General features: G+C 46.3%; 2 protein-coding genes across 2 annotated transcripts; one reads left to right on the plus strand and one right to left on the minus strand.

Annotated features, from left to right (window-relative positions):
* Positions 1-1,277: 1,277 nt before the first annotated feature.
* LOC119394652 (uncharacterized) lies at positions 1,278-12,517 on the minus strand. The gene is made up of 6 exons (XM_049415932.1): positions 12,504-12,517; positions 8,483-8,835; positions 7,598-7,825; positions 4,946-5,222; positions 3,311-3,586; positions 1,278-1,629 (listed from the first exon to the last, which is right to left on the minus strand). Exons 1-6 carry the CDS (start codon positions 12,515-12,517, stop codon positions 1,278-1,280), a joined length of 1,500 nt encoding a protein of 499 aa, XP_049271889.1.
* Positions 12,518-16,589: 4,072 nt separating this feature from the next.
* LOC119394653 (esterase CM06B1) lies at positions 16,590-17,252 on the plus strand. Its single transcript, XM_049415933.1, has 2 exons — positions 16,590-16,722; positions 16,858-17,252. Exons 1-2 carry the CDS (start codon positions 16,590-16,592, stop codon positions 17,250-17,252), a joined length of 528 nt encoding a protein of 175 aa, XP_049271890.1.
* The last annotated feature ends 5,000 nt before the right edge of the window (positions 17,253-22,252 follow it).

A 22,252-nucleotide genomic window follows, 5' to 3' on the forward strand; every position in this document is an offset into this window, starting at 1 on the left:
AAATCGACCCGCGCTCCATCTGACGTTAGCTGCTGCGAAACATACCGTGTCCAACACTTGGCGACACTGGTGTCCAATGGAGCCGGTCGAGGCCGCGCGGTGGAGCGTTCGAGTTGACCGTGCTGATGGCTGTACATGCCTACAATAATCGCCACGTGCCTTGCTTCCTTGCTGAAGAATTCTTAATTCGCACTTGAAGCGAGCTGGAAAAACAAGTTTGTCTAATTCATTCTTTCAATGTAATTCGGCAGTTTAATACTTATTCCGCATCTTTCAAGCTCATTCCCTGGCATTCCAAAGAACCCAAGTTTCAAAGCGTAGAGGTTTATTTAATGTTCATCGATATAGAAAATAACAATAGGGCCTTTTTACCGATATACGAGACTTCGCGGATTCTTAATGTTCGTGCATTAAGGTAAACGCTTTAGAAGAGACACGACCACCACCAGGTTCCAGATCGTGGTTGAATTCGGTAGTGGTTGCTTTGAACAACAGAGTGATTGTCTTGACTTTTTTTAATAAATACTGCATCAGTCAGTGGTACATACGTCTGTCTCGCGCAGCCCGTTCTAGCTTTGCTAGTAGGAACAACACGTCATATGATGCGGCTGTTATAGCTAACAACTTGAGGAACGTATCAATACAAAGCATGCCAATTAAGATCACGATGCGGCAGGGAGCGCGATGAAAAGCCATTCGCTATGAGGCCTCGATCCTTGGCATATATGTAGCATGTGGCATACCTGCTAACCTTTAGAGTTTACCTGTTAAAGGTGAGACAGTTAAGCTCTTTTATGATTATCGTATCGACACCAATAACTATTGATGTACTACATATACAGCGCGAAATCTCGCAATGAATATGAACCAATTCGCCCAACTTTGAGTTCTGCTACATATACAGAGTCATTTCGAAGGAGACCTTATATTGCAAGACGGCAGCATTGTCGTGGGCTCGACGCCTTTTATTCAGCAGGGCCGCCTGACCAATTCTTCGAACGAATAAGACGCTCACAGTGATGATGAATATATACAGGTGAAGAAGATGAAGGACGGAGGCTGTGAATAATGTGCTCACAATATATTTATGTTGGTTGACAGAAGCGAGCGCACAAGTGGAGATAACATAGTTTATCGGCTTCTTTCGAAAACGAATAAGTATAGCACCTATTCCACCCATAAAAAGAAAAAAAAAAGTCTAATCTAAGAAGGAAGGCCGAGACTCCGCTATATGTCCAAAGTCAGAGGAAGTGTTGCACGATGACCGATTGGTCCAGTCATCGCCATACGCCACCCTCGATGGCCAGAAGTGTCCGGCCTTGGGTTTCCGGCGTTACAAGCGCAGCCAACATGGCTCCGGCCACTAGGATGAGGCCAGGTACGAGTCCTTGGCTACTCGTCGCCACCGCACTGAGCCAGGCGTCCTCGTGCACCAAGAGGAAGGCGAGGGACCAGCGGCCGGCCCACGAGCTCGCCGCTCCAATGCAGCGCACGCGACCCGGAAGCAGCTCGGTCGACAGTAGCGCGGGCACGTGACCCAGACCTAGAGAGTAGCTGGCCAGCAGCAGGCCGACGGCGTAGATGCCGTTCCAGTCGGTGAGCCTGGGCCGATCCTCCACTGTCCAGTGGCTGCGGTCGTTATTAACACAAAAGCCTTAAATGCCTCATCAAACGCGAACATTGACCGTCGGCGTTGGCGGCGTCAACGCGAGCGACGGAAGAAAATCCTCATCACGTGAGGACGTCACAATATGGTGCCATCATGGCGTCACAGATCGCCAATATTTGTGACATCATGACGTCACTATGACGTCATATAACGTCATGACACACTATGACGTAACTGCCTCCTGTCACGGAGGCAGTGCAAGACCGGGTGAGATGCGGGATGAATGAATGAATGAACGAACGGGACCGGCGGCAGTGCAAAACCAGATGAGGTGCAGAATGAATGAATAAACAACTTTAGTTAGCCCTGTTTAAACAGAAGGGGGCAATTGGATAGAGGGCGGGGGGAGGAACTGCTGGAAATAAGCCTCCTGTAACCTCTCAGCCCACTCCGAGATGGCCTCCTGAATGTCGCTGAAGGCTTGCAATGCCTCCGATCCTGGAGGCCGTGCAAAAGCACGTTAGGTGCAGAAAGCTTTCGAAGGTTGGGGGGGGGGGGGGGGGAATCAACATATCGAGTTCGAAGAAAAAGAAGATGGCTTTCGCCTTCTACGCGTGTTAGGTGAATGCACAAAGGACCCCGTCTTATTTTTCTCGGGGGGGGGGGGGGGGGGTGAACTGAGCAGTTCAACACTAGTCACGCTACCGTGTTCTCACTATTACGAACATATAGATAAGGTGTATCGATTGGAGCATACATTTGCAAGCTTTCGCAACCAATGAAGCAAAGGACCTGCTCTGTACACGTGCGATATCTATGGTCAATGTTTTACAAAACTTCGTTTCCACGGTAACAGTAGCTATTCTGCACTTCATTCAGTTTACTCATATCACGTTACCTCTTCATTTATGTGCAATCCGTCGCTGATTTATACTGACACGCGTCACACATGTCTTCGTCTCTCGGTTTAGTGGTCCGCCAATCTGTAAGTGCACGTTCCCACGCCTTCTGGTATATCCTCTTCGAGCACACGTACGTTCGTGGTCGTGATGGTGCGAATTAAAGGAGTCAATGTTTGTCTTGGACGGGCCACTTTAGCCATATATGCCCATACCCGGAAAAATTGAGCAAACAAATATTTTTATTTATGAATAGTGGATTTGTGCCCTCAAGAAAACGTGCCGAATATTTATTTACTGTCAGGTAAGTAGGTAAGTGCAACACAGTTTTGCAGTGCTTTCTTGCACCGAGTTTTTTTTCTCGTAGCACTGAGCTCAAGTTGTGTATTTGCTATTACGGGCAATAGTATAGTCACTGCTACCAGAGTACTTTTACCACGAATGGTAGAATGGCGGGATTTTCGCAATAATTTGAAGAAAATGATAGCGTCATAACTTAGGCTATCCTCCGCTCCAGGGCCTCTCCCGTACAGATTACACGTTCGCTCAGACGAAGTAGTCCGTACGTGGCAATATTAAGGGGAAGCAATGCGTAGGCTATAGCACATGTTTCGGCAGACGTCTCCTTCATTTGCTATAAGTGGCTGCAGTCTTCACCTAAAGAAGTAGCGATTTTAAAGCACATCAAAGAAGCGTCCTGCTTATAGGACACTGGGCGTATATGGGTTAATTGCACAGCTACCCGCTCAGAGTGCGGCATGAACGGCTGTTTTCTGTTAAGTATAAATGGAAAAGCGTGAACCTGAATACGATGTGCTGGAGTGGGCTGAGGACGACCACGCAGACTGCTGTGATGAACGCGGACAGGAACAGAAGGTGTCGCCGTCCGGCTATTCTTGTAAGAGAGGCGAACATGCCGGACAGCGCGACGTGGCCAGCGACCAGCAGCATGCCCACGGCGTCCCATGGTTCCGTCTCGGCCATCAGCGACAACATCACCTGCTCGCCGCGCATCAGGAGAAGGCGAACGCCGGACAACTCGGGAAGAAGTTGCACGAGTAACGCCAAGGCCATACACCTGCGCGATCGCCCCGACATAGGAGCCATCCGACTCTGTTAAGGTAGATGACCAGCGAAGCTGTTCAGCACACGGCACAGAAGTGACACGGTGTAGGCCAGTTTAGTATGGAAGACCTTGTTGATAACGAGCGCATCAGGGTTCAAACCACTGTGCAGCGTCTACCGCGACACATCGAGGACGACGACACATGCATCGAGGCTATGAGCGGGCATTACAGCAGCACACAATGCGCCAAAGCCAGCTTACAATGTCCAGTCCTGCGTACATTCCTTTAACGTCGGCTTCACTACTAAACAGAAGTACATTGCTGGGAAAACATTTTTTAGGGTCAGTATAAGCCGTCACATATCAAAGTGTGAAGGCCCTAGGACGTTCATATTGTTAAGATATATACAGACATTCTGCAAGCAAGGGGTGTGGATACTATAGGATCTGCAATAAAAATGGTCTGTGCATCGAATGATTCCTTACGACGAGGTTACTATGGGACTTCACGGTGTGCCACCTTTACAACGAAACAACCGGAAAAGCGTAGTATCTTGAATGCCCCGCGCACTTCGTTATAACGTCATTTAACTGTAATGAAAAATAATGAGATACATTTGACTTATCAGTGTTTATTGATGCGACAGAAATTATAGGGCACTCCACGCGAACCTGAGTCCAAGTGCGAATGAACGAGGGGGCTGCACACCGTATGTTCCCTGCATAACTGCAAGCGTGAGAGGGTGAGCAGAGACGGGTGGTTGCTTGATTCATGCGGACTTTCCATCCTCTCACTGCGGAGTTCACACGATCGAGCGCGCACTATCGGGATAGAGCGCTCGTCTTTTCTTCTATATTCCGGCCGTGACTTCGCATTTTTCATACCCTTTTTTTTACCAATGGCGCCGAGCCGTGCTCCCTTATGGGCTGCAGAGTTATATAATAGGCCGGTAGCGCTTATGTAATTTAACTTCACTGCGCTGAAGTGCATAGCGCTACATTTTTCCCCCTAATAACAACCATGCACATGCTGGGATTTCGTGCAACCTATGTTGAAGTTCTTCTTCGACATATGCTAGCGTAGTTACGGTGAGGAAGCGAATGACAGTTAAGAAATCTTAAATTTCGGTAAATCAAGGGCACTCCCCTTGTCGCTGCTCCTCGCCACACTATTTCTGTGATAGCGAGTAGTGGAAGGTGAGAGGAGGCTTCTGGTTGTACATGAGCCAAAGTACATGCACATACCTACAGGTACTATTTCGTCTACTTGAGATGCGGCGTCAACGAGGAATGTTATTTGTACAATGAACATCTGTGTCTGAGCGTAAATCAATAGTGTCAGATATTAGAACAATGCGTTTGGAGGCTCACTTTGCGCACTTGATTGGTGTGGCGTTGGAGTTGGTTTTGGCCATCTCATCAGCCGATCGTATCCTGAACTCCACGGGAACATCGAGACCATAAAGTCGTGACAACGCGGCCAGGGCTTCGGCCTTTTTTCCGCGCCGCATCAGCCACTGGGGGCTGTCCAGGACGTAGCGCTGCATGCACATGAGCACCAGGGGCGGCACCATGCAGAAGCCGGCCTGTATCTCCCACGTGAAGAATTGGCCCAGCACGTAGGCTAGCAGTATCCCAGCACTTCTGGCTACCTGACCGTGGATGAGAGGGAGGAAAAGTTCGAGGCAGAGAAATCTTTTCGCCCACGTGCCTGTGCCAACACATTGGCTGCTTCATATTTATTTTTACCAGAGCAGCGAAAGACTGGAACGCCCTTTCGAACAACTAAATCATTCGCTACTTCATTTCTTTGCAGCAAAAAAAAACGGAAAAACCTCTACCACCACACACACCACTTTTGTCACCTACCCGTGAATCTAGTCAGGTAAATTCACCATGACCAGTGTGAAAACTAAATCAGTTGTGTAAAAACCCACTCTTTATGTGCAAGGAAATAAAGATAAATGATTCAACTTGACTACTCTCTAGTGCATATACCTCTCCAAGAGATAGTGTTGCCTTATATTTATTACAATTAGGTTGGAAGGGGGAAGGTGGAAGCTTGCGATGAAAAAATCCGTAAGCAGGCGGGGGGGGGGGGGTGCTCGAGCCGACGTTTCGACAAGTGGACTAGTCTTGTTCCAGCCTTGAAGAAGACAAGTTCACTTGTCGAAACGTCGGCTCGGGTACCCACCGCCTCTTTACGGATTTCTTCATTACAATTAGGTTACTATACAGTAAATTTGCATGACATTAAATTACCACACATCATAAAGATGCTTACATTATGTGGTTACACAGAGTTTAGCAATGGTGTCTTAGAGGCTAATGTGTCGCTCTGCTTAGCACGAGGCCGTGAGTTCAATTCCCGGCTACGGCGGACACACTTCAATGGGGGCGAGGGGCAAAAACGCCGATTTTTAGATTTAGGTGCTCCCTAAGATTTCCCAGGTGATAAAAATTAATCCGGAGTCCCCGGCTACTGATGATTTATTGCTATATCGTGGTCTGGCTCGTAAAATCCTCATATTTGATGCGATAAACAGCCATAGCAGGGTCATTTAGAAAAAAAAATGCCAGGCCTGCGCGGAAAGCGCAGCACAGTCACAGCGAAAGCTGGAAGAGCGGCATTCCTAAGCCCGTTGTAAACTCTCTTGGGGCTACTAATACAAGCACACAAGCAATGTACCCACTACGCCATAAATCACAATATGTGTGAAATTGGGAAGCAGCTACAACGCCATTATTCGTCATTGTGCGCAGAAGCGAGGTTCCAGCTACACATGTGCACTTTGTTTACGTGATGACTGATGATGAAGAATTGTGGCTCAGCCCTTTATAATGGGTTGGAAGCTTTAAACGGCTCACCAGTTACGTAATTTGCTTTGTGTGACGCCCGGTCGCTATTTCACTCTCCCACCATGCAATATAACATACATTGACTTGAGAAAGAGAGACAGAGAGAGGGGGGAAGAACTTTATTGAGACCCTGAGGAAATGGATGATGGGCTCATGGGCTTCCTTGGCAACCAATGCAAGTGCACTTGCGAGGAACCCACTACGCTATAAATCATAATTTCTGTGAAGTAGGGAAGCAGCCACTATGCCATTTTTCGTCATTCAACCGAGAGCCGTGGTACCCGCTAAAAACATGTAAGGCATTATGCGCACTTTGTTGGTGTTGTGCCTGATGACGACGAAGAATTATTGCAGAGCCCCTTGTAGTGGGTTGGAGGCATCCAACAGCCCACTCGTTGCTCAATTCACATTGTGTGACGCCTGGTTACAGAATTCGCGTTGTGTGGTGCGTGGTTGTTATTTCACTCTTCTACCACACTAAATTACAGATGTTAATGTGGTTCCTTCTGGACATGAAGCCTGTATAGCGTCGTTTTACAAGGCAGTTCCAAGCACCGGCATGGCTCTGAGGTACAACACTGGGCTCCCACGCAGAGGGCCCAGGTTCGAACCCCGTTGCATCCTGGAATTTTTTTCTTATTTCGTTTTTTTTCTTATTTCGAGCGATATTGGTTACGGACACCGGCGGCGGCGGCGGCGGCGGCGGACAACTACGCCACCAAAAACGGCCGTTGAAATGATCTCATAACAGCTTTCGCTGTAAAATAGCAAGCGTTAGTTGTTTAATAAATGCCGGTTGGCAGCAAGAACATACGAAAATATACGCACATAACTGTTCCTACCAAGAAAACCATAGCTAGTCTTAGCTTATAAATCACCTTGTCGGTGAAAAAAAAGACATATTTTAAATCACAGCTACATATTCATTCATTTTCACCAAATAGCCCTCTATGGCTCATAACAGAGCCATACTGGCCTCTTATGCACGTATATACCTTGCTTTTTAAGTACTTGAAATAGAGCATTAACATGGGGGGGGGGGGTACTTCTATAATGAACATTTAGAGATTTAGTGAACGGATAATTCGGATAACACAACAATGCGTTCGGAGGCTCACTTTGCGCACAGGTGAAGCATCTAGCTAGCAAGCCGAACCTCTCGACTCACCTCGACAAATCCGAGGAAGAATGCTCGGCGTTCGCTGGGGCAAATCTCGGCAACGTGAACGCCAGCTGAGCTGGAGATGGCGCCCAGAAAGACGCCGGCCATGAGGCGCGCCACGAAAATCGCCGACGTGCTGGTGGAGAAGAGCAGACTCAACCAGCTACCCAGCAGGCCGAAAGTGGACAGCAGCAGCATCAGACGGTTACCCACTCTTTCCAGCAGGAAGCCTGCAACACGGCGCCCATCACTGAACCAAGGCGTTAGTGAAGGACGGCCCGTTAGCTGCCAAAAATACTTGCATTCTTCACATAAACTGGAGTAAGCCGAACTCCGATATCTTCCTCGAGTATTTGCAGATGACCCGCAGGAAGCGGCCCGCTAGACTGCCACTGAGAAGTATCGTGCCCTGGTATAATGACAGACACGTCTCTACGAACTGGAGACGTGTTACACATTGCTGTGTGTCGAGTCGAGTTCGAGTAGCATCGCTGCAGTTGAGTCGTATACCTGCGGTATGAAGTGGCGACTTGCGCACCTTGGTACATCATTAATGATGGGTTATCGCGCACTGTATGCCGCATATAATGTTGTATTAGTCTATTTCAGCGTTCCACACCGGAACTTTTCAGTGCCTCTTTTGGCCTTATCGCGTTCTGTATCATTGTGTTTTATTGCGCCATTTCGCTTGAAAATGGTGTTTCCGAGTAATTTTTCCAAGCGTCTCCCTATTGTCTATAAACTCTGCATGCATCTGTGTAGTAGAGACAGATGGAAGTTCGGCGTTTGTCGCTGGCCTCCTGTGACTGCGCTGCTTCACCGCGGTACTTGCGACTCTAGCAGTTTACATCAGCAACGCTGGTCTGTCACGCAGTATGGCCACTGACCTGCTGCGAGTGCTGCGGGTGCCGCCACTAGCAGCAGGATGTCGGCGAACCAGCGGCTGTCAGCCGTGTTGTGACGCAGATCGTACCAAGTCTCGTGTTCGATGGAAGGCATGGCCGCCGACGCGTAGCCCAGTGTGGTGCCGGCTGCGCAAGACCCGAGGCAGGCGACTAGCGCGCACACCACATGGTGTCCACTGGTCGCCAGCTCGGTGGCCGTATTACCCGAAGCCGGTGTGCCGCCGCGGACCGAGGGTTGCCAGTTGCGCAGAGCCTCGATGGCCTTCTGGCCAGGCTGCTGTTCGCTCGACACATCGGCCGACTGCCGCCGACCTCTCTGGTCCGAGGCCGCAGTCCTGCGAAGCCATTAGGATCTTTATTACAGAAGAGCTGTTATGCCCGCCGTTTGTGCGGTTCGCGATGCAGACGAGGAACTATTATCATGATGCCAGCGCTTGCTTGCTTCGTCATCTTCTGATTCGCTCTTCGAACACGTGCGCCAGGCGCGCGCTCTCCCGCTTTGCAGATTTGTCTGGCGTGGGTTGCAATAACTCGGATGGGCGAGAGAACGACTACAGAGACAGAGAGAGAAAGAGAGATAAATAAATAGAAAAAAATGTGAGAGAAATAGAGAGAAGGGAAATGGAAGAAAGAGTAAAAGGATAAAAAGACAAAAAAGACTGAAAAAAATCACAGCATATCCACGGAGTGAATGATGATGAGTGGGCGAAGCTGCGGAGGTTCATCCGTAAACCGTGAATCTTGCGTGAATTCTGCCCAGTACATCATCACCGACGTGAGATCGGGCGCGTTTATACTAAAGGTTCGATGAGAGTTATGACGACTTGCAGCTCACTTTAATTTTACATGTACGCTGTGAATTTTCATTGTTTAGAAAACCATTGCTTTAGAAAACTTCTGGCGTCTTTCGTTATGCAGCTGGCGTCTTTTCGTTTTGCTTTAGAAACATCTGGCGTTCTTTCGTTTTGCTTTTAGAAAACATCTGGCGTCTTTCGTTGGTTTATTTCATCAATCAACGGCGTTTTCAACAAAATTTTTATTGTTTAATCACGCGCAGGAGAAATCTCACCAGGCACTACCTTGGAGGTAAACAATGGCTGCTAATGGGAATGAGAGACAGAAGAAGTCGGCTTTTAGCTAACACTTACACTTCTACTTCTACTAACGTTTCCTACTGGAACATGCCAATGGCTGCTAATGGGGAATGAGAGACAGAAGAATTCGGCTCTTAGTTAACGCGCACGCTGCGAATTTTTTATTGTTCAACAACGCACAGGAAAAATCTCCCACCGGCACCACCTTGGAGGTCAAGATCTGGTACTAGCGTTACGACTGGTTACGCACTACTACGACTACGACTACGAAAGACGAACGGGTGCCGCCTTAAGGAGCTTCGCCCCTAAAACACAGAAAGAAATAGACAGAGAGAGAAAGATATATAGAAAGAAACAGGAACAAAAAGGACCAAAAGAAAGAAAGAAAGAGAAAGAAAGAAGTCGAGAGAGAGAAAGAGAAAGCGAGAAATCGACAGAGACAGAGAGAAAGAAAGGGAAGAAACAGAAAAAAAGATGTAAAGAGAGAGAAAGAAAGAATAGAAGAAAACAGACACCCAATCGAACCCGATTGATACCTAGGCAATAATCGTGATTTGCAATGTGATTACGTGAATACTTAGGGCATCGGGGTGTGAACGCACGTGTGCCTAGGCGGCTATAGGGCCAGCCACGTGCCAACCAGCTCGGCTGCGCCGCAGCCTTGAGCGACTCACTGAAAGCTGCGTACTTCTTTTTTTGCATTGACTCATTTACTTTCTTTATTTATTTCTTCACTTCGTTTTCCCATTACAACGTGAAAGGATGACAGAGGTAAAACCACTTGATGTCGACTTCAAGTGTCCTTCGATCCCGTTCGAACTCTGGCAGAAGCAAGAAAATACAGGTCTGGTATATAAAGCGCTGTTCTATGCGACAATTACGGTGCCCTCGGATCAACGAGTATGTGTTTACCAGCAGGTACAAGAGAATGGAAGCTCTGTGTTGTTCAGTTATACTATGAAATCGATGCTTTGCTGATTTAGCTGGTACATTAGATGTACATTCGATGACGATTAGCAGACGGACTTCGTAGTTGCACGAAATAAACAGCGCGAAAAACGAGGACGAGCAAAGAAAAGACAAACACGGGCGCTGAAGAGCGAGCTGTCGTTCCTTTGCGCGTCCTCGTTTTTCGCGCTGTTTATTTCGTTCAAGATGGAAGCACACCAACTCGCCCAACTAACTGTTCTGATGTAATTGTAGTCTGACACACTCTTTCGGCTGTATTTTCCGAAGCTTCGTCTGCCTTTATAATGACCTAAGTTTTGAAACGATTCCATATACGTGAAGAAGGCGACAACACTCTTAGGCTATGCCTAACAATTTTGAATTGTTGTACTTATAGATAAGTAATACGCTGAAGTTCAGCGGTTTTTCAAGTCACAAAGCTTCTTTAAAGCCTGAAAAAAAGAAACGACATGTACGTACGTCATAAACGATTGTCACGATTATTACCACGCTGACTGAAACAACATGCCTGCAGCTGCATAATGCGCTGATACCATAGTTTCGCTGACAGCTGTTCTAGGAAATTGTATGTTACGAACAGCGTGACTCCACCGAACTCGTAGATAAAACTGTCGCACGCCTTTAACTGCCGCTGGAACAGCTGCGCACCGTTTCGCTGTCAGCCACAATCTCCACGCTGTCCCACAACGTATATATCCCAGCCACTTTAGACCTCACCGTAATGCGAGGTTTTCTACGGAAGAGTCCCGTATATATAACCTAATATAACGGCACTGTTATAAATTACCGTTTCAACGACGCAGATATAAAAAGCTACAAATTTAGGGTGGATTCTCGTGTCTGAAAGACCGAAGTTTGGCAGGTCCCGCAAGAGAAGCATGTCAACTATTTCATATACTTCTGCAAGATGAGACAGCATGGTTACCTGTACTATAGGGCTAGACGTCCGTCCTAGAGCAAAACAAAGAAGATGACATAACACTCACATGGCATGTTTTTCCTTGGACGTCGCTATGGTGAGGCCGTCCGAAGCACCGTGATGAAGTGGCGGTACTCGTAGTAGTAGAACTAGATCCTGAAACTTGACCGCAATGCAATCGTGTTCAGTCTGTCGTCCTCCTCCTCTTCTTCCTAAAACACGCACGTTCCACGAGTCTAATACATGCACTCTCAACATAGAGAAAGAAAAAGAAGTGCTCTCAGTATATGATGATGATCATGGTTACGATTACCTTATTCCTAACTTTTTTTCATTTTACTTCTTTCCTCCTAAATAGAAAAAAATTACGCTTTACTTTAACAATTATATATTTAAAAACTATCCGGTTCTTGGCCAATCCCCCAGCGTGGGTGTGTGCCAGAGTTTATAGGATCTACTCTACTCTACCTTATTCGAATCCCCGAAACTCACAAGGAGGGCCATGACCGAAGAGGCATTGTCTAAGGCAAACAGCGATAATAATGAAAAGGGTGTATAAACATGTACATATGATATGAAATATACTATGCAGTAGTGTGGAAAATCGTTTACTCGGCTTTGCACGAAAGGAAGTAAATAAATAATGAAGAACAGTGACCCTTGAAGTGATGGATGACTAAACTAAAAACAACGAAAGTGTTTTGGCAAGCCAGCAGTCAGACTTGTAATAGCAGTATTATTATTGCAAGGATTATTTTCTGAAGAGGTGGTATTATTGGCATGTCTTAGTGAAGAAAAAAGAATGACACAATCATGTAAAAATTTTATATTAACAGGTAATATCTTGTATCGCAGGCATTATTGGTGACGCGCGGCTCGGTCAAACGTTTCTGTTGCTTTATATAGATGATCCAAGGAAGTGTGAAACGGAGTGCATAAGATCAGCCCACCCTTTTAAGGCGACAAAACAGTTTCACGGGAAGACAAGTAAAGTAAATCAAGTTCTTTCTTCGTTTCTCACCATGCAGCGTGCATTTACGCCAAAAAGAGTGTGATTTGTGGAGCAATTATTTGCGTTTTGCTTTTTCTCACTATCTGCGAGTTGAATGTTCTCCAACTTATCAAGAACCTAACTATAGTTTATGTATATACCTAATATTTTTAGGAGCTGAAATGCCGGAAGGTTAGCGTTGTGAAAATCACGCGTTTGTTATTAATGAACATCTCGTAGTCACGGTATACGTCAGGGCATAGAAAACTATCTGCACGGTGTCTATCCGCGGTAATCTGTATGGCCACCCCGATGTATTGGACTTGCCCTTTGACTCTGATCATTGTTTATATGCCACATATTGTATAAGCTTCTGATTATTTTTCTCTTTACTTATTATTTTATTAGTTTTAGTGTTTCTTGCTTTTCTGTGTTTCGTCAATACTACTATCATGTTGATGAGGTAGCCGGCTCCATCGTAGTCTACCTTCCCATGTTTTCTATATATAAATAAAAAAATGATACGTTTGACCTGTAAAGCACAGTGAAAAAGTTTAAGAGGACCGCACATTGCGAGCAGTGTGCATTTCTGAAGCATTCTGACGGGAGACACGGGACTGTGATATTCGCAGCGCACGATTTGCGCACGTATTCTGTCTGGTGTACCAAGAAAAAAATACATTCAGAAAGGAACACCAGCTGTCAGGCATTACCGCAATGCAATGCCAGCTGCAAGAACAAAAGGAAGTTCGAAATCAGACATGATGGGTGCTCCAGCAGTTCTTGTTTTATAGTAGCTGCGCAATGCATCTGTACACTATGTTAAATGAGCGAAGTTTCTGTTCTTTTTTGTTTTTCGCTTACTGGAACGACGCATTACCTGCCTTTCTGCGATGTCTACTTTTGCTTTTGCACACTGGCAGAGGAGATACGAACGTGTCGTAGCGTGGAAAAGCGACAAGCCCTTTTTAGTTGATGCGTTCGCAGGAGGTGTTTTCAGGGTCTCTAACAGACAACTGCAGTTTTTACTCTGTGTGTCGACAAAATTCACGCTTTTCATGTGTTTATATGCCGTCGTATACTTATAGGAGGTAAGGCTTATTGTGATAGCAAGAAACACAGGAACACCACCTCTGTATCGGGTCGTTACAATGGGCGCAAGGTAAGCGAAGCCAGAGCATGGCTATAACATCTGCCATGCATCTAAACACTTCGTTCCGGGAATAACTCTTGTGATCGAAGAAAATTTGTTAATGAAACATTCCGTAAAACGCTGTCGCATTCGACGAAGTTTGAGTGTTCCTGCCACCGAAACAGTTTTCGTCCTCTTATTTGTCGCTTGTTCGTAGTTTGAAAGCAGTTGGACTTTATACACTTTAGCAAAGAACCTTCTTCAAACATAGTACTTCGGCGGGTGGTTCTTCTTTTCCCTTCGCTGCGCAACAGGTTTCACTTTTCTGAATGCCGGGACAATTGTTGTTTTAATTCGCGAAAAAACGGTTTGTCGTGCAAGTGTGAACTGCTTGCGGTCGGATACATGTTTCCGTTTCGACTCTTCCATACATTACTATGGCAGTCCGGTCCAGTTTGGGGTACCAAGATTCTGCAGCTGTTTTGGCAACAACATTTACAGCTGGACCCGTGTGGCAGCAAAGCGTATGCGATCGGCCGTGCAATCATACCTACTAACATTTCGAAAAACGAAACCAGCGATTTAAAAAGGAATATAGTGATGAAGAAAAACTAGACAGGACATGCACTGGTTTAACACCAGCGATTTAAGGTCTCTGGTTCCCTCTTTCGAACTTAATGAAGCAACTCGCCCAGCAAGCTGCGTAACTGTGCAAACATTTCGTTATGGCGTCACACCGACTGAGTGTTTCACTGAGTAGCTTGAGGGTTCTGAGGGCACTGAGGATTCGTCTTCTCAAGCGTTGTCACACCTCACATACCATACGGAAGCATCTGTACGTTATTTGTTTGTTCCTTCGCTGAACCTTCAGGTATACAGAAGCCTGTTTAGAATGAATCTCAACCCGTAGTTTTGCCTATTCTCAATACACTAGACCACAAGAACGGTGACATACAGTGAAATAGAAATTATGAATATCTGGGACGTGGTTTTATATTTAGCACATATTCCTACCACTGCAACGTTATAGCTTGAAAGTTGGCATTTTATGCCGCCTATTCTTCCAGATGTAATACTATTAGGCAGCATGCAACATTGCAGATGTTATGTTGTGCTCAGAACTTCATTGCCTAAAAAATTCGCCAGATTTCATGCATTGTGGGAATCGGTTTCATGCAAAGCAGTCAGCGAGTCGCTCTCTACGCTGCATTATTTTTGCCTTCGAGTCAAGCGTTACGAGGTGGATCGACGTGATTTTGTAAATGAAGTAGTTGTGCACACATCGTAGGCTTACCGGGTACGTCGACTAGACTGGCGTTTAAAGGGTAACTATATGGTCTCCCGCAAAGTCAGCACTCACGTCAGAGCACAGACGTCAGTATTATCGAAACAAAGTGCATGCTACGGTGCAATGATGTGAATATCACACGTGGCATTCGTTAGCGTATTCCTCCGGTCTCAAGTAACGCTTGAATATAGCTTGCTGAGTCATAGGAGTACATATGTAATGTTTATTAGGCTGTTATAAAAGCGGAGCCAACACTGGAACCACAGTGTACGTTAACCCAACATGACGCCTGCATCATAGGACTACATAGGTAATCTTTATTACCTTGTTATAAAATTCGATAGCCAGCACTGCAGCCACATTTGACGTTGCACTGACATAATGCCTGGATAGGATCTTTTTCCAATGCAGTTTAGAAACGTGGCTCTGTAGTAGAATACTTCACTGCCATGCAGAATGCCTGGGTTCAATTCCTGATGGGATTCTAATTTTTACTCTTTGCATTAATCGGGTCAACACGGCCGCAGCCGCATTTTGTTAACGCTTTTGCGTTTAAATTAACAATGTCTGTTCTCGCCGTTCCTCGACAGTTATAAACTTGTGACAAATACATGTCTTAAGGCCCTCCTCCTGCCACGTGTGGCACATATCCGTATAGCACGGCCCGCGGTATATCTGCGTACTGCGGCCCGTACTATACGGGTATGTGCCACACATGACAGGAGGAAAGGGTTTTATGAGGTACACGGCAGGACTGTCGCGTTATTCATGTCATGACTACACAGTCATGTTCGTCATACCCTCATGCCCTCCTATGCCGATTTTGGTATACACCAAGTTAAGGAAGCGACCACGAGAGCACACAGACGTAGATAGGAACGCTGGAAGTGCGTTTCGTTCGCTAAGCAATGCTTCGCATTTAAAACGAGACGCTAGCAGAAACATCCAAAATAACTTCAGTATCTATATATCAGAATCAAATTTTATTACAGTAAAATTAAGATGTTACATATCAGTATACATAGTGCTATTGGCCTCTTATTGTGTGAATGCTATCTTAATTACTGCACCGCTCTTTCTGTATCAGAAGAACGAGACAGGTTGCGTCCACGTTTTAATCACAGAAATGCCACTATGACGCACTCGTGTTGATTACTACATACACGTCCAGGTCATAGATCTTTCAGTTTTCCTGGGCTTATTTCATTCAGGTTCATGCACCGAGCAAGAACGTGGCCTGAACTACGCGTATGAGTAAGGGTTGCTTACCTGGTGTGCTGCTCAGCTTTTTCTTTTCCTTTGCTGAATTAATGAGTAATGGTTTAATAGGAAGAATCATGAGTCGTAGTTTGCTTTACATTGCAAAACTTAGCTACGCATCAGCGATTCTAGCTGAGCCCTTCATTAAAAAATTGACGATGAGCAATGCAAATGGACGAAAAAAAAAAGATTACCAGAAAAGCAGCATGGTTTGTTGTTTTCAAGTTTGAAATCAATACTTTAGACAGCAATTATTACCCCATATCAAAACACCCTTTTGGTTCTCTCTTCCATGAACAGTGCCAAACCATCTGCCTGGAGCACATTTAAGTCGACGACACTTGCAGCGTTAATTTGTATGGCGGACATCGCTACAGTGTCTGCTGTCGTTGTGTCTACAACTAACGGACGCGTCCGCGGACACACGCACACGTTCATGCACAAGCAAGTACAAGTTTTCCTCGGAGTTCCATACGCTAAACCACCGATCGGCGAGCTACGTTTCCAAAAGCCACAGTCTCCAGAATCGTGGGACGACATCTACGATGCAAATTCCGTGAAAGATTCCTGCATGCAACCATGAACTCCGTGGGTCTTCCACATACCGACGGCGCTTTCAGAGGACTGCTTGTACCTCAACGCATGGACACCGAATGCTACCCAAGAAGCTAATCTGCCAGTCCTGGTATGGTTTTACGGCGAAGTATTCAAGATGGATTCGGCCTACGAAACTAGGTACAATGCCACCGCTTTGTCCGCTCTCAATGATGTCGTTGTGTCGTGCAACTTTCGACTGTCCATATTCGGTTACTTGGACGTGGAAACTACTCCTGGCAACGTGGGCCTCTGGGACCAATTGTTTGTGCTACGGTGGGTACAGGACAACATACTTTCCTTTGGCGGGGATCCGAATTTGGTAACTGCATTTGGCCAAAGCTCAGGTGCCATGGCCGTTCACGGTACTCTGGTGTCGCCGTACAGCGCCGGACTGTTCCTCCGCATTTTTCTCATGAGTGGAACACAGAACACAGACAGTGACATAGATTCAGTTTGCGAAACTATCAGCAAAGGAAACGCCGCTGCCAAACTTCTTGGCTGATCGGGTATCTCCAAGGAGTTGGAAAATCACCCGGAAGTCGTGCTCGAATGTCTTCAAGGGAGATCGGCTGCTGAAGTCAGCGAAGCTTCCGAGAACGTGACAGCGCCGAAAGTATTGGCTTTTGTGCCAACTTTCGGGACAGAATTTTTACCGCGGTTACCGTCCGTCTCCATAGCGGAAGGGCGTTTTCGCCCTGTCGATGCGATGGTCAGTGTCACTGCGAATGAGGGGGCGTTTGCATACGTCATGCAGCCAGATACTGAGCTTCTGTGGGGCGATCTTAGTGACTATGACAGAGAAGAGTTGAAGAACACCTTATATGACAACATCCTGTCGTCGTGGCTAAAAGATAGTGTCCTTCCGTTGGCCATTGTCTACTTGGAGCAACATTCTCCCGGTGACAATGCTGAAATCAGACAGGCAGTGGCGGATGTCATCGGCAATCACTACTTCTATTGCCCGAGCAGATTTTTTGCCGAGCTCCATACAGCTCAAGGCGGCAACGTCTACCCTTTTGTGTTTGGTCATAGGTCACATAAGTCTAACATGCCGGAGTGGATTCGAAATACGCATATGGAGGATGTACCGTACGTTCTTGGAATACCTTTTGTTGAACACGCCAATTATACTGATGAGGACAGGAAGTTCAGCGCTTTCATGATGAAGGCAGTTGTTTCATTCGCACGAGAAGGGTAAGGCACAAAAGAATTCTTGTTTTTTTTTTTAATTTCACAGAAAGCTTTATAGACAGTAAAGGTTGCTCAGAACAGAGTAAAAGAAAATTTCCCCCAATCAGCATATATGTCCTTCAAAGCTACGCTTGAAGCACACATATTGAACGGTTATAATGTATTCTGTAGTGTCATGTTGAGGGTATCTTTTTTATTCTGTTTGCATTCCTGCAAATTTTCCTATACATATATACTTCGGCTTCGGGAAAGGAAAGCCTATACAGAAACTTTCAGCACGAGTTGACTAAGGTCAGTACTTCGGCAGTAGTGAGCTTCGGGCAAATTTTATCTTAAAGCTTAGACTAGCGTGATTGGGTATGAATTTGTTTTACGCTTTAGGAACCGAGCGGATAGAAATTGCCACCGCTCAATCAGTAACACGAGATGAACAAAGCTACATGATTAAGTGGCATATTTTATTATGTAAATGTAAAATATCCAGTTCTTTGATAGCTGAAGTAAATGTGAAGAAAATCGTTCCTTCAGCATTTTTGCTTTCAGTTAGGCAAGCTTGCGCCAACGATGCCCTTTTCTTCAGTGTTTAGAGTGTCCTGAGAGAAACATTTTTTTTCTGTGGCTCAGTCTGATTATTTGAGCGTGCTATGCATGACTAAATAATACTGTTTGTCGAATTACCGCGCCCTTAATGCTATTGCTGATGCTTCTCTGAAGTCTGAACACGTAGATCCTTTGTTTATAGATTTTCCCCGCTCACAAGAAATTCGTTCTCAAGACTTCTTCAAACGAGCAACAAAAGAACTATTCATTATTGCCTATTAAGTCTATAGTGTTTTATAGCATTATAAGCTACGTGAGCAATAAAAATTGCGCACTATGTGGAATATGAATCATGCGAAAGTCTGCAAGATACAGGAAGATTCTCGAAAATGATATGTCATCAATTTGACACCGACTAACTTAGTCAGGTAATGTCATCTATGGATGGAAGTTTTAAGGCGGAAGTCTAGACGTCTATGTTTCAGGGTCGCGGTACGGAATAGATGGCCCGATAAAAGGGAGCGCGCCACCTGCGGCGCATGTACTACTTCGTACACTTAGTCTGCGCACTGCGAGTATTTGCAGAGAATGTTGCTATCCAGTACTTGTACGGTGCTATAGTCGCGACTTCGTTTTTTAGATGCGAAAGCATCTCTTGTTCGGGGGTATGTCCCGCGGCATGGGCGTCAGCGTCCGCACTCACACTACGCATGCGCAACTCTCCTCCTTCCCTCTCTCCAACAGCTGCGCGTTACTCTCTCCACTTCTCTCCCAGCATCTGCTTGCGCTTCTCCTGCGTTCTCGCTTCTGCTCTCGTGGCGCATGCGCTACTCTCCTGCTCTAGTATCCTCTCCTTCAAGCTGGCAGAGCGCTGCGCGCGTTGTCCAGCGCTTGCTTCGGTTGACTGCTCTGAAATGCGGGCTCGACATGCCGAAATTCTCTCCTGCGCAACGCCGCCGTGAGCGCCAGCGCATGCGCGTCTCCTCCCTTTCTCTCTCCTCTCTTACGCTGCCCCCCTCTCGCACGCGTGTCGACCGCGTTCCCCGCTCGCCCTGTGAGAATTAACGGTCAGGCAAGAGGGAAGACACGACGCGCGTAGTGTTCCTCTTCGCGTTCCATGACGCGAGGTCGGTAGCATGCCCAACGAACGCCAACGGAACGCGATCGTGCTCCGGTTTCGCATCGCCTCATGGTCCCCTTAAGCGGGAGATGCTGTAATTTTTTTTTTTTTGCTTTGTCGCCTACTGTAGTCACAGAACCTTCTTCTTCTCTATCATTTTTTTACATACCCTTTACTCTTCCCAGGTACAGAGTAGCAAACCAGAAGCTTCCTCAGGTTAACCTCTCTGTCTTTTCTTTATCTTTCTGTCTCTCTCCTCTCCCTAGTCTTTCCGCCGTTCCCGTGAATATTAGTGCAGCAGACGCGTGAAGAATGGTGAGACGCGTGCTCCACACCGGTCCTTCGGCGATGGCTCTGACAAGTATGCACGGTCAGGACGGGGAGAGACCCGCGAGTCGCGTTCACTTCCAGTCGGGTCCTGGCGTAATCTGGCTGCTTTTGCTCGCTAGGCTGTGGGTTCTTGCGCTCCTGTCACATTTTGAAACTATATTGCACGGTGCCTACACGTCGACGGGTGGGCTCGGGGCTTTATTCCACATCGCTAGGGGTCCAAATAGGCTTTGGCCTTCACATTCATAGAAAGTACTAAGCACCTCCCGTAATATTTTTTTCGTGAGTTTTACTCCACCTTGAAGAGCAATACAGAACTCATCTTCTCTGTGCTCTTTCCCTGCCCTTATAAAAGTGTACAAATATGTGTACTCGATTGATTCACCCTCACTCTATCTACATTGCCTCGTGATTGCCTCGCGGCGGTGGTTGACCACCCTTGAGCGCCTTTTGGTCCCGACGTATTCTTTTTTAAGTGCAAAGCTTTATGAAAAACTTCTTTGACTTTTCTTTTAGGGGCGAAGCTCCTTAAGGCGGCACCCGTTCGTCCCTCGTAGTCGTAGTCGTAGTAGTGCGTAACCAGTCGTAACGCTAGTACCAGATCTTGACCTCCAAGGTGGTGCCGGTGGGAGATTTTTCCTGTGCGTTGTTGAACAATAAAAAATTCGCAGCGTGCGCGTTAACTAAAAGCCGAATTCTTCTGTCTCTCATTCCCCATTAGCAGCCATTGGCATGTTCCAGTAGGAAACGTTAGTAGAAGTGTAAGTGTTAGCTAAAAGCCGACTTCTTCTGTCTCTCATTCCCATTAGCAGCCATTGTTTACCTCCAAGGTAGTGCCTGGTGAGATTTCTCCTCTGCGTGATTAAACAATAAAAATTTTGTTCAAAACGCCGTTGATTGATGAAATAAACCAACGAAAGACGCCAGATGTTTTCTAAAAGCAAAACGAAAGAACGCCAGATGTTTCTAAAGCAAAACGAAAAGACGCCAGCTGCTTAACGAAAGACGCCAGATGTTTTCTAAAGCAATGGTTTTCTAAACAATGAAAATTCACAGCGTACATGTAAAATTAAAGTGAGCTGCAAGTCGTCATAACTCATCGAACCTTTAGTATAAACGCGCCCGATCTCACGTCGGTGATGATGTACTGGGCAGAATTCACGGAAGACTCACGGTTTACCGGCACGCTCGTTTTCGCAAAGGGTAGCACTTTGCACTCCGAGATGACGGCGTTCGAGCTCGCAGCAGCCCCCTCCCCGCAGGGTAGGATGTGGCCGCGCGGCAAGAAGCACGTTCGATGAACCTCCGCAGCTTCGCCCACTCATCATCATTCACTCCGTGGATATGCTGTGATTTTTTATTATTTCGTTACCGCCAGACAGATAATTAATTTAGCGTTTATTGCATGGTCCAGAAATTGCTGTAGGCGAAACTTTTGCACTTGTGTACAGTCACATTTTCTGACATTCTTATGCCTGTTTTTTCATGGCTTCACATTATGCCCTACCGTTTTTAACTTGTCTTATTTGTTATTTTTGCTACATTTATTATATTCATTATTGAATTCATTTTATGCATCGCCACGCGCTTCTTACTTTTATTATTGCGCAGTCACGACATGTCGAAGAGCGTAGCAGCAGCAATCCGTGAGCACCGATAAAATCCTAACGATAGTTTGCTAACAACGCCTGTTTCATATTTTTTTCTGTAACAGCAAGCCAATGCCACCTGAAGGCATGGAGGAGTGGCCAGAGTTCTCAGCTGAGTATCCAGATTTTTTATGGCTCGAGCAAGGAAACAATACTATGCTGAAGAACTTCGTTAATGCCACTTGTCGCTTATGGAGAAACTATCTGTAAAGGCTAATACCCCTGTCACACGGCACATGTAATGTCGTTCGCAGCGAATGTCATTAGGCGTTAATGCCATTTTTGTTGCTGCTACACGGGCATAGCGAATGACATTCACACCTAATGGCATTCGCCCGTTGAATGAGTTCACCGAACTCATTCAGGCGCGACATGTGTAGTCTCGTCAACAGGCGCTTGGCAAAAGATTGCGACATCGATATCTTAAAGCATGTTAAAGGTATATGTAAACGATGTTAGCGTTCTTGTTAAAGGTGGTTGTTAACTTTTCGGTAACTTTTGTTTACGTACAACGCGATGTTGGAAGCAATTTGTGCAGCTATACTCTCTTTCCCATACTCCGACTTGACGCTAGCGCCACCTCCTGTCAGCCATGTGGCCATGTTTCCAAACGCTCACTGTTGTTTTGGTGAAGCGACGCCGCGGTAGCCGTAGCGATAGTTGCACGCCATG

This window comes from Rhipicephalus sanguineus, chromosome 5 (genome assembly GCF_013339695.2).
Source record: "Rhipicephalus sanguineus isolate Rsan-2018 chromosome 5, BIME_Rsan_1.4, whole genome shotgun sequence".
NCBI lineage: Eukaryota > Metazoa > Arthropoda > Arachnida > Ixodida > Ixodidae > Rhipicephalus > Rhipicephalus sanguineus.